The sequence below is a fragment of the Onychomys torridus genome, chromosome 6 (assembly GCF_903995425.1).
Source record: "Onychomys torridus chromosome 6, mOncTor1.1, whole genome shotgun sequence".
Lineage (NCBI taxonomy): Eukaryota > Metazoa > Chordata > Mammalia > Rodentia > Cricetidae > Onychomys > Onychomys torridus.
In genome coordinates, this window is record NC_050448.1 from 10,975,802 (window position 1) to 10,997,256 (window position 21,455).

At 39.4% G+C, this 21,455-nt stretch overlaps 1 protein-coding gene across 6 annotated transcripts in view; it reads right to left on the reverse strand.

Annotated features, from left to right (window-relative positions):
- Positions 1–4,323: 4,323 nt before the first annotated feature.
- LOC118585330 (EGF-like and EMI domain-containing protein 1) overlaps positions 4,324–21,455 on the reverse strand; it is a 739,880-nt gene continuing 722,748 nt past the window's right edge. For 5 of the 6 annotated variants that reach the window (XM_036189745.1, XM_036189742.1, XM_036189746.1 and 2 more), the window contains 6 exons: positions 18,968–19,096; positions 16,153–16,281; positions 13,119–13,247; positions 11,719–11,847; positions 6,739–6,912; positions 4,324–6,041 (listed from right to left, as the gene is read on the reverse strand). In XM_036189745.1, coding sequence (XP_036045638.1) covers positions 6,010–6,041; positions 6,739–6,912; positions 11,719–11,847; positions 13,119–13,247; positions 16,153–16,281; positions 18,968–19,096 — 722 coding nt within the window. In that variant the 3' untranslated portion in view covers positions 4,324–6,009. Of the gene's footprint in view, positions 6,042–6,738; positions 6,913–11,718; positions 11,848–13,118; positions 13,248–16,152; positions 16,282–17,664; positions 17,694–18,967; positions 19,097–21,455 lie in introns of those variants that run through there. The other variant, XM_036189747.1, reaches the window with a different exon arrangement.

Genomic DNA, 21,455 nt, shown 5'->3' on the forward strand with positions numbered 1-21,455 from the left:
TAGCATCATAATCTCTTTCTGCCTCAGTGTCCTTAGCACTGGGATAGCAGAAGGGACTCCAGTGCCATACTTAAAAGCAATATATTTTATTATTTAATTTTTTCAATAATTACTTACCTTGAAATAAAACCAGGTTTTAGAAAAATGTCTAAAATCACATTTCTTGCACCGAGGGCTCACAGAAGAAGGAGAAAGATTGTAAGAGCCTCAGAACTTGAATCACTGTCACTGCACATCACTGTCTTCTGGACAGGACAAGGGTTTGCTCCTGTGACTTCTCAACAATATGACTGCCTGCAAAAGACCTGTACAAACTACACCAGGCTACATGCAAACATGGACGGAGAAAAATTTCACAGTATCTCACCCCTAGAGGTGAAGCTATAAGCGGTCAATGGCTCGTGAGGCAGGTAGAGCCAATTTGGGTTTTGTTTCTTTTTAGGGACAAGACCTCAGTCCTAACTGGTCATACTAACTGGACTGATCAGTCAACAATTATGAAAAAGGTGGCTGTGAATTTGAGACTGACACAAAATGGGGTGGGTGGGGCAGGTGAAAATAATACAAATGCAGTGACCAGCCAGGCAACGATGGCGCACACCTTTAATCCCAGCACTCGGGAGGCAGATCTCTGTGAGTTCGAGGCCAGCCTGGTCTACAGAGCAAGATCCAGGACAGGCACCAAAACTACATAGAGAAACCTAGTCTCGAAAAACCAAAAGAAAAAACAAACAAACGAAAAATGCAATGACCCACAATCTCCTCTCTCACTGGGGAACAATTATGTCCACAAAAGAAGGCTTAGGTACCAAATACTGAAAATGACAAAATCATTATCAGGATGAAGGAATGTTCTCTCTTCTTACTCTTTGTTGAGGCTTCCTAAATTGCCATCACATTGGCATACTCACAAACTTGAGGGCTCAAAGAGTTACATACATTTATTTAAATGTGGAGAGTATTTTGTAAGCATTTGTACACGACATTAAAATAAGAAATGGTTAAATAGTTCGTAAACTACTGACATAAGATTTAGTAATGAGAGAATATGGTCAATATTTGGAATAATGTAAGAAGAGGTGTGTTAGGACTGGAGAGGAAGCCCAGGGGTTGAATGCTTCCTGCTGTTCCAGAAAACCTGAGTTAGGTTTCCAGCACCCCTGTCAGGCAGACATCAATTACCTGTGCTGTGGATATCGCTCTGTGTAAATAAAATGCTGTTTGGCCAGTGGCTAGGCAGGAAGTATAGACGGGACAAGAGAGAAGAGGATTCTGGGAAGTAGAAGGCTGGAGAGAGACATACCAGCCACTGCCATGGAAAGCAACAAGTAAAGACACTGGTAAGCCACAAGCCATGTGGCAAAGTATAGACTAACAGAAATGGGTTAATTTAACATAGAAAACGTAGATAACAAGCAGCCTGCCACGGCCATACAGTTTGTAAGCATTATAAGTTTTTGTGTGCTTTCTTGGTGGGTCTGAGCGACTGTGGGACTGGCGGGTAAGAGATTTGTCCTGACGGGTAAGAGATTTGTCCTGACTGGGCCAGGCAGGAAAACTCTAGTTACATACCTGTAACTCTAGCTCAAGGGATATACAATGCCTCTGGCCTCCTGGGGCATCTGCATTCATGGGCACATCCACATCCACCCACCCACACATAAACAAAATTAAAACTAATTTAGAAAAAGAGAAGGTGCGTACCCCTTTTAAGCATACAGTTTAGACTTTTGTTATTTATGCTGGAATCCTTCTACTTAGAAACACTGGAATTTCAAGAGGAGAGCAGAACAGTTTCCACATGATTAGCTAAAAGGGGCAGATTTTGGAATCTCTTTGAAACCTATTTTAAAAGCTCGGTTATATGCTTTTTTTTCTTTTTCTATTACAGAGCCATGAAATGTTATTTCAACTGGATTGCAAACATAACTTCTAGAGTGTAGACACTTGCTATTATTTGTTCACTTCATCAAAATGCTCTTTTAAATTCTTGCTACATCTGTATTACTGTGTCCTGAAGAAACCGAGGTGAAGGAGGCCCAGAAGAGGCCAAACCTCCTTCCTATTTCTAACAAAGGAAATGCCTTCCTGCCACTAAGTTTTGGAATGATTTCCAAGTTCTCTAAAAATAATTTAACCTGTGTCAAATAGCTGTCTCTCCTGGAAAACTCACTAAATGAATGTAAAAGTCAGAGAGTGCCGGGAAAGTGAGGTGCTACACTGAACTGCTACAGCACAGCCATGTTGATAGAGACATTAAGTTAGCAAACACATGTCCACACCTCTGCCCTCTTCTCTTTAAACTCGAGCTATATTATTGTAGAATAGCATAATAGTCCCCACTCTGATCTTGTATTTCAAATGAAAAAGCCTGAGACATTACAGCACAGGCACTTTTGTGAAGAGGTTAAATATTATGATGGATATATTTACCCTGAGGATCAGCATTTGTGCATTCAAAGGACAGGTTATACAGTGAAGAAAAACAGGAGGTAGAATGCATAAATTATTCCAATGAGAAGGTTTCTAATTTTACCTCGAACTTTAGCTTAGGGAGCACATGACTATTAAATTAGAGGCCACTTTAAACAATAGCTAGATTCTTCATAGTATTGTAGAAATTACAACTTGATAGTCAAAACACAGTTCTCTTGAACTGTATAGATTATTTAAAAGATTGAAGTTATTTTAAAATATGTGTATATGTTGGAGGAAGATATGTGCACATGAGTTCAGGTCCTGGCAGATGCCAGAGGCATCCGATCTCCTGCTCCTGAAATTATAGGCAGTCCTTAGCCACCTAACCTGGTGGTCTTAATCCTCAAGCCATCTCTAGTTCCCTGCACAACTTTTTATGTGGAGAAACCTCAGGTTAATCCTTACAGTGCAAAAATAAATGTAATACTTTCTTTGTTCAGAAGACATGGAGTTTCAATAGACTACTTTCTTAATTGACGTATTTTTATAAGTGGTGGTCATTTAATTTTTTTTTAAATCTCTTAAAGTCGTCTGCAGAAAAATTAGGTTTTGTACACTTTGGACTGTGACTTTTCTTTCGATTAACATCGATTGCTTGTTACTCCATCTGTAATATCTCGCTCTTATTAATTTTCCTTATACCAGTTGGCAAGAACTTATGCAAATTATCATAGCTCTCCTTCTTTGTAAAAATTTACAAGTTAATTCTTTCACATTAAAAATGAAATTAGAAAAAAAAGTTTGAAAACAAAATGTTTCTAGTACCCTTTTGGTCACTTTGAATAAAAATTTTCTTTGAGTTTTTATTATTCAGCTTTTGATTACTATAGCAAATACTAAGACTACCAACTTAAGAAGAAAAAAATGTTCAATTTGTTTGTTAATTGTTAATTTATTATTAATGGTATTTTCCAACAGAAGACATGTGGTTTTTAGGAGAGATGATGTGAACTACTGTCTACTCATTTGTAGAGTATCATCCCATGTCGTCACCAGAGCTGACTGAGGTAAGATATTGATACCATGATGGTGCTATGTGGAGGTGATAAAGGTTTAGGATGCAGGACCTATAAATAGTCAAGTCACTGGTGTAACCCAGCTGAAGAAGGTGGAGGCACCTCAAGGCTTTCATTCCCTAACTTTCCCATCCTGGCCACAAATAAGCAGATTTCATGCACAAATTTACAATGGCATGTACTCCTCAATAATATGTAGCCCTCCATTAGAGACCTAAAAGCAGCAGGTTCAGTGAGTTGCAACAGTAAAAACTGAACAAACAGGTTAAACTTTTTTTCTTCTTAATTTGATAGCCTTAGTATTAGTTAAATTATTTGTTATATATTTATAGTATTTGCATAGTATTGCCATAAAGCTGACTAATAAAAACACAAAGAAGGGCCAGGTGGTGGTGGCACATGCCTTTAATGCCAGCACTCAGGAGGGAAAGCCAGGAGGATCTCTGTGAGTTCAAGGCCAGCTTGGTCTACAGAGTGAGGTCCAGGACAGGCACCAAAACAACACAGAGAAACCCTGTCTGGAAACCCCCCCCCCCCCCAAAAAAAGAAGGCTTTTTTTTTTCAAGGTGACCAAAGTGCGCTGGAAACATTTTGATTTCAAACTTTTTTTTTTTCTGGTTTCATTTTTAATGTGAAAGAGTTAACTTGTAAATTTTTACAAAGAAGTGGAGCTGTGGTTATTTGCATAAGTTCTTGCTTATGCAAGAAGGAAAGTGAAACTCCATTTGTCTCAAGAGTCATACACTCCAGATGTGGTGGCACTTGCTTTAGTCCCAGCACTCAAGAGGCAGAAGCCAGCCTGGTCTACATAGTGAGTTCCAGGAAAGCTAGAGCTGCAGAGTGAGACGCTATCTCAAAATAACAACAAGGAGATATGCAAATTCATGCTATGAGTTCCATTTCTCTCAGAATCTTTTATATTTATTTATTATGGCTTTTGAGGTGGAAAGAGATAATGTGTGAAGCACCTGACGACATTTTCCCAGAATGTGCTGAACATTTTACTAACAGCTTCTCATTTGCAAAGACATGGGCACTACGTATCAATGGCAAATATGGGCAGAAAGAAATTTCATTGTTTTTCCTTATCAAATTCAGGGTCTATCTTCTCTCTCAATGGAGAGAAAAATTTCAAGTAAGGACAAGAAATATAATTCTGTGCTCTCCTTCCCCCTTTTATAGTCACTGTCTTTTAAGAAATGGTGAAATGAGAAGAGTCCAGAGTGGGAGAGGTATATTAACCCAGGACTGCACACTGCTAATGTGAAAAACAAAACAAAACCATTGCTTGTGTGTGTGTATGGTGGGGTGTATATGTGAGTGAATGTGTGTACCAATGTGTGAGAGTCCACAAGAGCACAAGAACTCGTTTGTGTGCATGTGGGAGGCCTGGGTTAACACCGGAAATTTTCCTTGATTACTCTCCATCTTATTCTTTGAGGCAGAGTCTCTCAGTTGAACCCAAAGCTCACTGATAAGTCTTGGCTAGCTAGCCAGTTTTTTCCAAGGACTCTCATCTCCACCTTGTGCTGGAATTATGTGTAGCCACCATGCTCATCTGATATTTAAGTCCAATGTGCTATCCATTGCACTACAGAGCCATATTTAAGTGGGTTTTGAGCACCCACACTCTGGTCCTGATGCTGATGCTCAGTCATCATCCTCCAAGCCCTCCTGCTGCCTTTTATGTTGATTGCTCTGTGGATTAGAGGGTTACATTTTTGAGAGACTTGAAAACAATTGATAAGAAAATAGACAAGCATTCAAAATAGAGCGTGGTTTTCAATTAATTTGAATCATTACTTATAGCATTGACTGCCTATCTAAGTAGAACTTTGGTTGCTAGTATGGAGAAAACAGAAAATAAGTTGAATGTGTCCTTTTTAGAGTCAAATTAAATTTATAGAGAATGTCTTAAGAGTCAGAGCTCATTAAATCCTCTATATCATCCAGGAACATTCAGTTTGCCACACCTTCCTTCAGCAGATATGTCCTACACGTGTTCAGTGTGCTGAGGAAGGGGGAAAGCAGTGGTTCAGCCGCAAAGTACATGGAAAAGGCCCTGGCTGTCCTTCCCAGAACGACAGGAAAGACAAGAGTGCTGAGGTCAAGGCTACATACAAACTAATGACTCCACTGAACTCACAACAGCAAGTACTTTTCATAAAATTTTCCAGCAATTTTATCCAAAATCAGTTTTGATTTTTAAAAGCCACTCTAGTCATTTTACACAAATAAAGTCTAGTCATCTAATTTCAATAGTCTTTGTTTTTATTCTGAAAATTCTTGGACAAAGTGAACAGTATTTTCACTCAACAAAGTTACTATTTACTAATGTGAATTAGCCAGGATTCTGAAAGTAAAAATGCATATGTAAACTCCTTGAGAACCAAAACAAAATACAAATGACTAGGAGCTGTTGGAAATGATGAGTAATTTGGATTGTAAGGCTATTTCAATCTGTTCCTGAATTACGGGAATGGGGCATCCACAGTCAGCCAGGTCTTGACCTCTCTCAGCTCTGTCCTCGTTTTTCCCGAGTGCTGACTGGAGACAGAAAACATCACTAAACATTTTCATGACTCAGTATTCACATGCATGTCTTGTTTTTATTCTGATCCCCACCCCCACCCCACCTAAAGTCTTAATAATCCCCCACAGTAAAAGCCATGTCCAAAATGCAGTGTATTTGAAGTCTGCAGCAGTTACCAGGAAGTAGTTTCTGAGGGTAAATGGATGAAATTCTAGCCATTTCTAAAGAGGATCCAGCTACTTAAGGGCACTGGGGTTTTCAGTGAATAGGTGTGAATATTCCAGTGCAGCCCAAGCTGCACTACAAAGCATTTATCCCTTCCAAATTCAAATATTTCCTGCACACATTTTCTAAAAAGTGTCTTTTATTAGTTCAAATGTTACTGTGGTTCGGATCCTGAACAAACACGTTTTTTGGAGTGTGTCCTTCAAGGAAAAAAAATTGAAAGATTGGGCAGGAGAAGGAGAATTGGGCAGGAGATGGAGAATTGGGCAGGAGATGGAGAGTTGAGCAGGAGATGGAGAGTTGGGCAGGAGATGGAGAGTTGGGCAGGAGATGGAGAGTTGGGCAGGAGATGGAGAGTTGGGTATGGGGTTGGTAACCTTAAGGCACCACTTTTTCACTTCGTGATGCTCCAGATCGGGAGGGAGACCAGTGACTGTGTGTTTCCCTGCCAGGGTTAAGAGGAGCTGCAAAAGAGATTCTCTTCACCTTCAGAAGAACTGTGGGTCTCTGGCTGTGCAGCATCCAAGGCGGTCTCCTTACAGGTTGGGCCCATTCTCCTCCTGGGGCAAGCACAGCTGCCATTCACAGGGTTGCAGAGCGCTCCCTGGGAGCATTCACAGAGCAGCAGGCAGTCTGGTCCATAGTGGCCTGCCTTACATTCTGTGGGGGAGGAAGGAAAAACCATAACAACTCAAATATGCTTTCAAATACACTATTACTTCTTGGAACTGAATGAGATAATGAGAGTCTAGGAGAAAAATTCTGTTTTCTTCTGTGGTATCTTTCCCCGATGCTAGCATGTTATGTAATAAGAACAAGAAAGTCCCTTGGTGGAAAACTGGAGGGTTGGGTGCAAGGAGAAAGTTATTGAGAAAATTGGAAAGAGGGAAAGTGAGGATAGCAACTTCTATTTCTAAAGTGCCTTCTCAGAAACTGATTACTTCATAACATTTACAGCAGTCGCACTGTGCAGGACACAGAAATGGATTAGCTGCCTGGGGTCAGAAAAAGTCAACGCTCACTCCGAATGCACAATGTGGAGGTTTTTCTTTAGGTTAAAAACATGATTTTGTGTGCTTGTGTTGTTGAAAGTGAAATGGCTTTATATCCGACACTTGTCTCTTAAAATATGTCAAAAGGGCCGTAGCTCTCCAATGTGTTTGCAGCTGTGTTGGTGCTAAAAGGACTCAGATTCTGTAAGTTGGATTGCATCGTGCCCACCAAGAGTAGGGCAGTTAAGGTTGCGGGGGTGGGGGATGGGGTGTCACTAGAGCTATTTAAAGAGAGGATTTAAAGCAGCAGGGCGATCTGTGGTCACTCAGTCTCTTGTCCAGGAGAGAATTAGCAGAGAATGAACACATGCATTTTCTGCAGGACTGAGGTCAAGAAGAAAGCGCTGCCAACCCCACAGAAGGAAGTGGATTCATACTCCCTAGAACAGAACGCCACTTCTAAGTATTCAAGGGCTACAGAACCTAATTTTGTTATTGTAACAGCCCCCTCCCCAGCACTCCTCACGCAGTCTACAGAGTAAAAAGTGCGAATTTGAAAGAGAGCAAAGCATGATATATGGGAAGGATTGGAGGGAGGGAGGTGAGGGGGGAAATGATGTAATTACATTATAATCTCAAAATATAAAAGAAATAATTTTTAAGGGGGTTGTTAACACATTACCTCATTTGCTTTCAGCAAATATCTCTAAGGTGGGCAGGACAGTGAGGGGAGCCCTCCCACTCCGGGGAGAAGTTAATGGGTTTGGTGTAGTGAGTGACAGCTTCTGTCATACTCCTGCAAAGCCACAGAGCTGCCTTTCTGAATGCTTATCTAAGGGTCCTTCCTCCTTTGCATAACTATGTGAGAAGAAAAACATTAAACATTGAAGGCCAGAAGTTAAAAAACTTGGAAATATCAACATAAACACAAAGGTGTGGTCTTAGAGGGAATGAGGTACTAGAGTCCTTGGGGACATTTTTCTTTAATATGTATTTATTGTTCCACTATCCCCTATGATAGATTAAAGATGGAGACCTCATATTATTTTTTATTTTACTCTGTGTGTGTGTGGGGGGGTGTATGTGTAAATGCGGTTGCTCACATACCACAGGCAGCCTGTGAAGGTCAGATGGCCACTTTCTGGTTATACTTCCACTATGAGTGGGTTCTGGGGATCGAACTCAGGTCCTGAGGCTCGTGCAGCAAGTGCATTTACTCACCACCTGAGCCATCTCCAGGCCCTGCAGAAGTTCTCCCTGGGCATTTTTACCACTGTTGATTTTGGTTTTGACTTGCATTATGTAGGCAGATTAAAATGCACTGTAGCTTTCTTGTCTTGCTCAATTATATTTTAAATATGAAGCAGAAATATAAACTAAAGCTTCAGTTAACTATTTTCATGATGACTCAGCATTAAACAGAACAGCCAAGTGTCCGTTCAGGAAGACACTGGGCCAGCAATGTGAATGATGCTCACAAATGCATAGAGGCCAGTGAGATGGCTCAGGTCTTAAAGGCTTCTGTTACCAAGTGGGATTGCCTCAGTTTGAACCCCAGGACTCCTGCAAGTTGTCCTTTGATCTCAATGTGCATACCTACCATATCACTACACATGCTCATGCATGCAAACACAAACAACAAATAAATTCAATAAAAATAAAGATAGATCTGTTCTCTAAATTTTAGGCTCTTTGGAAAGCTAAAGAAAAAAAAAAAAAACACATCATTTCAAAATGAGCCCAACACACTAGCTCTGCCCAGAGTCTTGCAAGATTATGCAGTTTGGTGGTAAGACCACATTTTTTTGTTCAAAAGAGTTATTAGTCAGGATCTCTCCTGAGCAGTGGAGAATCTGATTTTAATTTATAAAAATACCACATTTTCATGTTAATAACCATGTGTATTTAAGACATCTGTTTGAATGTCTGCAAATGTTAATTTACCAAGGGGAGGGGTGAATGATCCAATAAAAAGTTGTTACATTCCTTTATGAATTAATATTATGGCTGTTTAATAGGTCCTTTACCAGAGTTAAGCTAAAATGAGGCCTTTTATCTTTACGGAGCCGGCCTAGACACAGCTGCTCACAGTTAATATTGCAGATGAACTGTAACTAATTGAAAATAAAAAGGCAAATAAAAAACCTTGTAGTACATCTATACAGGCCTGGTGCCTCGAGAGTCCCTGACAAGAGGGACTCTCAAGGTTCCATGGAGAACAGATAGAGTACCAGAACTGAACCATGCCATTTAGTAATTTCCTCACACATAGCAAGAGACTGTAATACAGCACTTGGGACACACAAAGCAATGTGAGTCCTTACCCTGAATCCTAATCACCATAAATTTCCATGTTTAGTACCTAGTATTATTTTATACTTCTGATTTTTAAATCACATTTTTAATTTATTTATTCTCCCCACCCCCATGTTTGTGGGTGTATGTGTGTGTTTGGGGAATGGCTTAAGGTCAGAGAATAGCTTACCAGAGTCAGTTCTCACCTTCCACACTATGTAGGAGTTGGAATCAAGTCCAGACTGTTAGGATTAACAGCAAGTGCCTGTACCCACTAAGCCATCTTGCTTGCCCTGATATTGTTCTCATCTGCTGCACACATATATGTTAGTGTGAGTACTTGTGTGTTCCACAGCATGTGTGATGGTCATAGGACAAGTTTGAAGAATTAGTGCCGGCCTTTCCACTTGTTTCTGAAGCAGGGTGTCTCTTTGTGCCATTGTGTAGGTCAAGTGAGCTGGCACATGACCTTTGGACTGGTTCTCCTGTCTCTGTCTCCCATTTCCCATAAGAGTGTTGGGATTACAGATGCACACTTGGTATCTATCTTTTTACCTGCATCCAGGCATAGGTCTTAGACTGTCGAGCTAGTGGTACAAATGCTTCTACTCACTGAGCCATTTTTTGGGCATTAGGTAACCATTGCAAGTTTCATATGTTAGAATCTTCTTCGATGTTGGACATTTTCTATATAACATTATCCAATATGGCAGCCAGTGACTATCAATGGACACTGAGGATGTAAAATATATCCTGCGACTTGGAACAGGTGGATCTTAAGTTAAAATAAGCAGTGGCATGATGTTTATGACTCTTGGATCTCATACGCAGACAGACAAGCAACATCAATTCCTCAAATCTTTCCATCAAGAGAGGTGCAATATAAAAACAACACAAAAGGGAGGTGCTGGCATGGAACACTAAAACTCTGTCTCTGAACCTGGACTGTCTACTCAGAATCTCAAATCTGCTATTTACTTGTTGTATAATATAGGCAAATAACTGAACTTTATTACTTTTTATGGATTTCTTCTTCCTGCTCTATAATATGAGAAGGCTGATGGAAGCAAGGGAATTTATGCATAGCACATAATAGCCACTCAATAAACATTAGTGGTTTTTCTCAATATGCAGGTGGGACCACAAATGCTATAGGTGTGCCTCTTTTAGTGCATTCCGTGGATGACATATGTGTCATAGGTATTTATTCTGACAGAATAATTTCAGATATGACAAGGTGCAGCAACTTCTGTCCACCATGTCTCTAAAGAAGCAAGAATTCTTTCAGCAAACACTTATTGGTGTATCTACTATTCTATTCTAAGCACATTCGTATATTGTATTGACTACTAACTTAGATCCTCAGTATCCACACTTTAACAAACAGAAATAGGAACATGGACAACTTCTTGGGTTTGTGGACTGCATTAAATGAATGCAAGCCCTTTAGAATGCTGCCTTGTTCCAGGAAAGCAGCTGCTATTGCTCAGAAGAGAGCTGGGATGTGAAGTGATGCTGGGTGACTAGAAATATTTTGAAGCCTGGAAGACAGGCATGGCTCTCTCACCATTAGAGGGCACAAGCTCATGGCTTACTAGTGTAGGAATGGATCTTAACAATAAGTAACCTTAACCCTGTTCTTTTGAAGATAAGCAAAGTAAATCCTGAGATTAAACATTCAATGTGGGGTCTTATCTGAGCTGGTTCAGTGTCTTGGGTCTGAGGTGAATTATATAAAACCTTTTGATCTGATCTAGCAAGCATTCATCAGGTTACACTGCAAGTGATTTGTTGTCAATCACCTCCGTCCACTCTCCCCTCTTCATTGGACAGTTGCTAAACTATCATAACTTTACATTCTTTCTGTGGGTGGGAAGGAAAACAAAGTATAAATATCAGTTCCCAAAGACATTCTGGGTTATCTTGAGAATACTACCTAGATGATGATAGTTTATTTTTATTCTAATGGGTTTTTGGAGTCACCTTCTGTTCATTGTATTTCTGAGGAATTCTGTTAACTCAGGTGTTAGGATGGAGTACCTGTGATGTAACATCTACAAACTGATTCCTCAAACTGAAGAAGCATTGCTAGACAATGCCCTTTTATAGGGTGTCATTTCCAGCACTGAGGTATCTGTGGATCACTGTATCACTCCAGATTTTTACTCTTTGGTCATACCTGTTTCACATTTGGCTCCTGTCCTCCCTGGTGGGCAAAGACATTTTCCTGTGATTGGATGGCAAGAACTTTCTCCTTCACAGTCACAAGGTTGATGACAATTGTCCCCAAACATTCCAGGTGGACATTCTACAGAAGATAGAGGCATTCTGAGATATTAAGCCTTGAATTATCAAAGTTGCAAAATTTCTTTGAATACCCTTCTAAGTAGAAAATAGAGTTATCTTAGGAAGTCCAGAACAACACTCTGTTTTACCTTCAGGTTTGGTAAAGATCAATATTTTTGTGGCTGTACTTCTGAGGGAATATGCAAATTCATATCAACAGATATCCTTAAGATTCAAGTGCAGATGGTAAAGGTGATAAAGTGGGTTTTTCTGTTCAGCAGAGGACATCTGGGGAATTCTCAGCAGTAAGATCCACCATCTGACTGATTTCACAGCTAGTTCTCTAAACTTAGTTACTTGACACTGGTTTATAATGTTCTAGAACATAAGTAAGCTTTTCTGAAAAATCCTAAGCAGCCAGACCATGTATACAACTCTTATTATTTCTATTAATGTGAAATTTATTGTTCATCTCTCTAGAATAGTGTATGTCTCATGATTTCCACTGTTTTTCTAGAATTTAACACAGAAAAGGGCAGATAATAGTTTCTGTCTTATCGAACTACTAAATAATAAATGAACAAAAATAAAATATGTAAAACTGTGGTGATGTTTTAAAATTAGATAGACTACTTGAAAAATTCATAGGCAGAAATTTTGATTCACCATATAGAATTAAGTTACCATGATCCCTATAACATTAACATCTTTATCATCATCATCATTATCATCATCATCATCATCATCATTATAACTCTATACAAAAATCCATTCCTGATGTGACCACAGTGATGTTCTCAAGTTTTTGGCAACATTTTAATTGACACAATCTTTTAAGATTTTGTAATATTTTATTTCAAGCTGGTTATCCCTGTTTCTTTCACATTTCATACATATTCATAGCTGTGGTTACTCTTGTGATAAATGCCCAATTCTTGTCTTTAAGTATTTACAAAACTCCTGATTTGTCTCAACACCCCAAAGCCAGACATGTCTGTCACATTCTTACACTAGGCATTTCATGAAATATTTAATCTTATTCAGAGGTATAACCCTTGCCTATACTGACTTAGAGCTTTCATTTTGAGATATTACATGAGAGAACAATTTGTTGACCAACTAGTAAGAATAGCAGAGGAATCTGGTTATACTGGCCCCTTATGGTGTAATGTATAAATTGAAAGAGTAAGTGACCAAATTTCATTTAGATTTTCATGTTCATGAATAGATTAGAAGACCTCAGGCTCACAAAGTATTCTCACAGATATGTACTTTAAAACACCCTTGCCATACCTTGTTCACAATGGTTGCCATGGAAACCTGCTGGGCAAACACACTGTCCTTTTGCTACATCACAACTGGCTCCATTTTGGCAGTCACAGGTGTGAACACAATTAAAGCCATGAAATCCGGGAGGACATTCTAGAAGATAAGAATGTCAAAATGCTATCTTTAACTTAAAAACAAAATGAAATATTATTGTTCATGTTTTTATCAAGCCTAAAAATGATACAAAAGGGAAGAATTAGATTCACAGGGAATCATATAAGAAATTAATCATAAGAAATCTGGTTTATGTTATTTTCTAAAACTAGTAAAGCCCATGAGAAGATCTGAAACATCTTCATAATGTTATTTTGCTTTGATGTACTGTAGTTGACCAATGATGGCACTGCAACCCTCCTATTGTTCTTTAGAGGTGATATGTCCCCATAAGCACACATATTTGAACTCTTGGTGTCAAGCTGCTCATACTGTTTGGAATATTTGTGGAACATTTAGGTGGATCTACTGGAGGAACGCTGGGATCAGGCCTGGAAGCAGCATAGCCCCATTCCCTCTGTTCATTCTTTGCTTCCTGAGTATAGATACAATGTGACCAGCCAGTCTCCTGTCCCTTGATTGCCTAATCTCAAATCTGCCCTGTTAGGACAGATGGTATCCCTGTGGGACTATAAATCAAGACCAGCTCTTTTTCCTCAATTACTTTATCACACAAACAGAAATGAAATGAAAACATCTAAAACCTAAACCTAAACGTCTGATTCAGTCTAAATCTAGCGATGCTAATATTTAATTAAATTCCATAAACAAATAAAATAGTGTGTGTGAAAAGTTTTTTATTTGTATTTGTATTTGAAGTCCTGGGAGTGAACTCCCAGGGGCTGAACTCTAAGGAAATAGGAGAGGATGAGAAAGAAGGACAAAGAGGATGAGGAAGACAGAAAATATATTGTATAAACAATAGGGTGGCATTTTATGAGTACGTTAGGTTTTACAGTCAGTGGGATTTAATGTTTGAAAATGTTCTTTGGCTATCCTCTTAGTAGGGAGCAGAGTCATTGCAGTAAGCCCAGGACACTCTGTCTTAGCTGCAGGTTTGGAAGAGACTGGTATTTTTTGTGTGTCTAGGCACTTGTTTTATATCTCTTGGGACTGTGAACACCAGCCCAGTGCATTTCCATGCAGGATAAACTTATCTTCTCATGAAGACACTCATCATGGAGTAGCAGGAGCTACACTTGACTGTGAATAAAAACATTTCCATTTCCTTCCTTGAGTTTTCTCTCATCTGTTTTACAAAATCTACTCACCTGACAATTATTTCCCTAATCACCCCATCCCTCTCTCCCACCTCCTTTTTAGGAATGTAACAGTGAATATTCTTAGTGTAGATGATGCAGAGGAAAACCAGGAAACACAAAAGGAATTAAATAACATAAATGAAACATAAACATTCCCTTTACTGACCTCATTGTAACTATTGAGTAAAAGGAAATGTACAGTTTTTCCTTTTGATCTTATGAATGTTAGATAGAGAATACACAGAAGATTCCTGTGCCTTCCTTTCTTTAGTTACATATAAAACTGAGGGATAATGGTTGCAATGCTTGCTTTTCCATTTTACTAAATAATCTCATGTTTCTAAGTTGCTTAATTTGAAAATTTAGATACATCCTTTCTTTCTCTTTAATATTTCAGTCACCATCACAGTGAATTGTTATCCTGATGCATTCTTTTATTTGTGCATTTCCATTCTCATCCCAGGTCAGTTATGCTTTACATACTAGTCTGTGATTTGACTGTGAACTGTTCCCCCATAAGCTCTGTGTCTGAACACTTGCTCCCCAGCTGGTGATGCTGTTCAGGGGAAAACAAGACCTGTTGGAGGTGATGCCTTGTTAGAGGAAGCACATCACAGCGATGGGACAATGGGACTTGAGGATCTGTAGCAACAATGGGAAAGGGCCTGGATTTTCACTCTACCACCCCATGGGTATACCGATGCCAACCCCTTGTTCCTAATAAACAGTAATATACCTGCACTTCTCAGTTATCTCATCTTGATGATATTTCCTTAATCTAAAACATTCTTTGCTAAGCCTATAGTATAAATGTGATGGGTTCTGAATAAATACTTTTTCTCTCCTTCAACTCTTACTGCAATTTCAGAAAAAAAACAAAGGAAACAAATGAACAAAAACCACAAAATGTCTGATTTTGCATTCTTAGCCCTAAAACACCAGATTAGTCACAAGAGTTTGAATCCCCAAATGCTTGGTGATGCCCAATCCTATTCCTGAGGTTGAAAGAATAGGAACATGGTTAATAGCATTTCAGACACTTTGGAAAATCCTTTGCATTCTAAGTAACTGACATCCACCAAGCTCTTGCCATTCACCTCTATGCTCAGTGCTTAAACATGATTTCCTATTTAGTCCCCATGACAACCTTGTATTAACCCACTATGCAGATGGTAAAGCCAGCAGAGGTAGGCTGTCTAGGACACATTCTAGAGTCCACACTCTCATGTGTTCCCTCTGAGTAATACTGTCAAATCAGGATTCTCGGGGGCCAAGTCATTGTCTAAGCTTCTTGTTTTTCAATTTTAGGTTAAAATGTTGAGTGCAAATATAGCAACAGTATTAGAAACTATTTTGAAAGACAAAGTGAAGGCAGGTCTTTCAGAAGCAAGTCATGGCTAACAGGCAATATCAGCAGTAAGCTCATTCATTGGTGTCCAAAGGCCCCTGGGACAGACACACAGCTGGTTTCATGGGGTGTCTGTCTGCTGAGTGTATCTCCAAGTAATGATAGGATTGTTGAGCCAGCCATAGATAGAAAAGCCTAAGAATTTTAAAGTTTAAATTTTTTTCATTATGGTAATTGTTAAAATCTAAAATTTCAATTTAAGCTGTGAAACTTGCTCCACTTGCAGTAATATTCACTAAAAGTTGTGTAATTTGATATAATATGAATATACTCTCTCTATGATTTAAAATTGTTTTGATGTTTAGAACCTCCCCATATAGCACACATTGTTTACCATGTTCACAGCTTTGTCCATAGTACCCGCTGGGGCACTCACAGCCTCCAGAAAGCCTGCTGCAAATCCCACCATTCTGACATGAGCACTTGAATTTGCAGTCTGGGCCATAATTACCAGAAGAACACACTGAGGAAGAAAACACCAAAATATTAGGATTTGTTGAAAGACAATTAAAAACTAATAAGTTCAAAGATGGAAAAAAACTGTCATTAATGAAGAAATGAGTACACATAAACCACTAACTAACTCAATTAAAATGGAGAACTCACAGGCTAGGGATGTGATAAGCAGTAGTCTTCAATTCCTGAGTCATGACCCCCCCCAATCTCAGATATACTACATATCAGATATATACATTACAATTGATAACAGTAGCAAAATTACAGTTATGAAGTAGCAACAAAATAATTTTATGGTTGGGGTTACTGCAACATGAGGAATTGTACTAAAGGGTCACAGCATTAGGAGGGTTGAGGACCATTGTGGTAGAGGGTGTACCTAGCATGCATATGGGGCTGGGTTCCAGTCCAACAATACAGAAATGAGCAAAGAACAAACACATAACATTGTTTAAAAGGTAAAGAAAAGAGTTTGCTCAGTGGTTAACAACACTGGCTGCTCTTGCTGAGGACTTAGATTCAGATCCCAGTGCCCACATGGCAGTGGATAACCATCTACCACTCCTGCTATAGGAGACCCAGTGCTGGAGAATGTTATTTTAAGGTGTGTTACTTTTGTTTATGTTGCTTTTGTTTAACTCTGGGAAGCTGTGTTACTGTGCCTGTCTAAAATACCTGATGGTCTAATAAGGAGCTGAACAGCCAATGGTGAAGGAAGAGAAGGAATAGGTGAGGCTGGCAGGCAAAGAGAATTAGTAGAGGAGAAATCTGAGAGAAAAAGATCAAAGGATAGAAGAGAACAGAGGAGAACTTCAGGGGCCAGCCACACAGCCACACAGCCACATAGCCACCCAGCCTCCCAGCCACACAACCACCCAGGCACCCAGGCACCCAGGCACCCAGCCACACAGGCCCCAGTCACACAGCCAGCAGCAGCATCAGAGGGAAAGAAAAAGTATACAGGAATAGAGAAAAATAAAAGCCCCAAGGCCAAAGACAGATGGGATAATTTTAAGTTAAGAAAAGTTAAGAAAAGCTGGCAAGAAACAAGCCAAGCTAAGGCTGGGCATTTATAATTAAGAAGAAGCCTCTGTGTGTGATTTATTTGGGAGCTGGGTGGTGGGCCCTTCAAAAGAGAAAAACAACCAACAACAATCCAATTCCCCTTTCTACCCTCCAGTACATAGACATACACACAGGCAAAGCACACCTACACACACAGATGCACAGAAACACACACACACACACACACACACACACACACACACACACACACACGCTTTTTTAAAAGACAAAGAAAATGACTATCCAATTTGCAATTATTACAATCACAATATAAATAAAATTCCAAAATGAAATGAAATGGGAAATGCTATAGAGAACAACTTACCCAAACCATCCTAATTTGAGGCAGAAAACCTAGACAAGACAATTATAGTAACAGTTCTTAACATTTGAATAAGAGTAAAAGGGAGAAGAAGAAAGCGCTATTCAGATTCACAGAGGAATCAAAACTTTCACTAGGCAAGGCACTGTCTAGACTTAAGAGTATTCCAGAACACCGAAAGAGGAAGGAAATCTCCAAATACTTTTTGTTGAGTGTATGGACCATCAATTTTAAAAACTGGAAAAGTCTGCATATAAAAGCAGCTCCATTTTCCTATTGTATGTCAATGCCAAAATCATAGAATATAGAAATATATAGAATCCAATAGCACTTTATGAAATAGTTAATCATGGTAACACAGTATTTGTCCTTGTAATGTAAGGCAACTTAGTATTAGAAATTCATTAATATTACATCACATATGCTAGCAGATTAAAGATAAAACTCATATAATAAACTGCAGAGATGAGGAAAGGCCTTGTGATAAATTCACAAAAATATAGTAGGGTACTGCATGCATTAGAAAATTAATTATTTTCTCCTTAACCTGAATATCTTAATGTGAATGCTAAAGCCAGCATCTTTATTGATAAGGAATAAAGTATGGAACAAAAGGTGGATTGTTTGTTCTTGAATACAATGAGTTAACCTAAGATTGTGATTCTTCCTGAGGAAACAGTTCAATGAAACAACAAAAACACGTTTTCCCTAGATAAAAGTTTATAACATTCATTTGGAAGAACAAATAAATAAGAATAACAAGAAAACCCCTAGAATGTGGAACAGTAATGGGGATAGCCATTTTATATTTCAGGTTTTGCTATGCAGCCAGGGCTATACATGGATCCCAGCTCCCCTTCAGTCTCCATAGTGTTGAGATTAAAGACATGAGCCACGAGTCCTGGGACACACACCCACTCCACTCCCAAAGACTAGTGTATTCTAACCATTTGTTTGAAGTCCTCCATGAATGTTGTCTTCTTCAGGCCCCTACTTAAAATCTCTAGGCTCAGCCAATTTGATGTCTACAATGGCTTTGGGTTTTAGGGTAAAAAGTGGAATTGAGGTCTCAGGGGAATTTGTTACCATCAATACTATTTCAATTTCTTAAGATGTTTCAGAGTTTTCCTGTGATAGTCTAGAAACTAGGTGATGAATAATGATCAATATTTGCACAATTTCATTGGAAACGTGATCCTGGTTATAAACATGTTATTGGAAAACAGTGTCTTTATGGGCCATATTTAGCACCCACAGTGATGAGTTAAAGTGCACATTGTGAGGGGAAGATGAGCCATGAGCTTGCCTTTCTCACAGTGATCCCCGGTCCACCCGAGGCCACAGGAGCAGCTCCCATCCACAGGATTGCAGAGTCCACCATTTTTACACGGACATTCGAGGTCACAATTGGTGCCATATCTTGTCTGGGGACAACCTAAAGGAAAATATTTTAAAATATTACATTAAATGAATATGTCATGAGCCAACATTTTTTTCTCTCCTTTGAGACAGTTTCCACATGAAGACAGCAAAACCATCAGAAAAAAAATCTTCAGATGAAAACAACCACCTGGATGTGTCCGTTAGGTCATAAGTACAACACTGACATGGGCTCACTCAGTTCACATTCACTCCATAAACATTTACTGGGCTGGTCCTGGGTGCCCTGTACACTGGCACCTAGAGCTTGCCTGTGGAATAGTCAGCAGTAATTTGGGTTAGGATGTGGGATGCTTAATGTTGACTGTCAACTTCATAGGGATCTGGACTCACACAGAAGGCACGTTGCAGGCATACCTGGGAGTTATTTAGTTTAGCTAGCTTCTGCACATGCCTGTGAGGGGCTAGCTTGATTAGGTGAATTGATTGGGGTGCCATTGTTCTCTTGGTTTGGATCCTAGATTGCACTGAAATCAAGCAACCTGAGCAGTAATATGCATTGTTCTTTGATCTTGACTGCAGAGCACTGGGATCAGTTTTCTGATGCTCCTGCTACACAGTTTTCCCTTCAGATAGAACTATACACTAGAACCATGAGGCAAAGTAAGCTCTTCTCCTTAAAGTCGCTTTTGTCAGAATATTCTTTCATAGCAATAGAAAAAGTAAACAACAATGAGGAGTAATTTATTTAATATCTCAGAAATTTATAGTGAAGAACGAGGAGCAGATGTTTCTGCAGATGTTCTCAATATTCTGGTGTTTCCCTGTTCAGCTGAGGAGGGCAGTAACCAAACATAGAGCCGACAGCAGTTAAGACACCGGTGAGTGAAGAGAAGTGGGCCTAAGGCCTGCTGTCCATGCCAGGGGAGTATCATGGGGGGATAGGAAGTGGCATCAATGTGAGATTAGAGCCTCTGTATCATGAGGATAATTCTCATATTTAATTGGTTTTGCCATAAAAAATATGGTCCCATATTGCCATCTAATACAAAGTTTTAAGGAAAGCTCAATATCCATATATTACATGAATTTCTACAATCTTCAAGAGTTGGCAACTAATTAAAATTATTTTATAACAGCATGGAAGGTATATTCTGAAGCCAATTCAAACACATTTGTGGCTAGATTTGGCCATGGGCCTACCATTTATAACTTTTAGTTTATGGAGTTTTTACATAATGATATTTCACACATGGATTATCTCATTTAATGCTCCCAAATACCCTTGTGATGTGGGTAACAGTGTTCCTAATTTTCTCTTGGAAAAACTGAAGCTTGGAGACTAAAGCCTTGTGCAGACTTAGACAACCAATAAGGCCAAAAGTCAAGACTTAAACTTGAAGCCTCTAACATCTAACCAAGCCTACTTTGAACTTCAATAGCAGAAGAGATATTGCAATATCCTTTGCTCATTATTTGTTTTTTAATTCCAGCTAACATAAAAAGTTAGATGAATTTAAAAGGAGAAAAACAAACAAACACACAAAGTAACACCCCTAGCCCAATTTGCGTGAGGTTTCAGCTGAGGTAAGCAGAAGGTGTGGCTGAATCTGGTAGAGGCACTTCTCCATGTGGATCCAATAAAGGACTGGGTGTTAGTGGTCAAATAAAGGAAGATTTATTTTGTGGGCAGATAACAGTGTGTGGTATACATGTATGTGCTGGCTCCTATGTACTTCTATGCATGTGTATGTGGAGGACACAGGTTAACCAAGTATTGTCCCTCAGGAACCATCTTCCTTCTCTCTCTCCTTTCTCTTTCCTGCTGTGGATATCGCTCTATGTAAATAAAGTTCTGATTGGCCAGCGGCCAGGCAGGAAGTATAGGTGGGACAAGAGAGAAGAGAATTCTGGGAAGTAGAAGGCTGGGGAGAGACACCACCAGCAGCCGCCATGAAAAACAACATGTAAAGGTACTGGTAAGCCACAAGCCATGTGGCAAAGTATAGATTAATAGAAATGGGTTAATTTAAGATAGAAGAAGTAGATAACAAGAAGCCTGCCATGGCCATACAGTTTCTAAACAATGTAAGTTTCTGTGTGTTTTCTTGGTTGGTTCTGAGTGACTGTGGGACTGGCGGGTAAGAGAGATTTGTCCTGACTGGGCCAGGCAGGAAAACTCTAACTACAAATGGTGCCCAACGTGTTTGCAAGAGTTTCCACCTAAAACCTGAGAAAAAAGGTTCTAAAACAGAGCTAAAAACAGCTTCCTAATTGTCTCTCTCAAGTTAGCAGCAGCCTGCTGGTTTGAGCTACTATGGCAGGTTCCTGGCATGTGAGTCTGACCTGCAGTGTGGCGGGAATGAGGAATCTATAAGTGACACTTTACTCTGCTGCATGGTGGATTTAGCCTT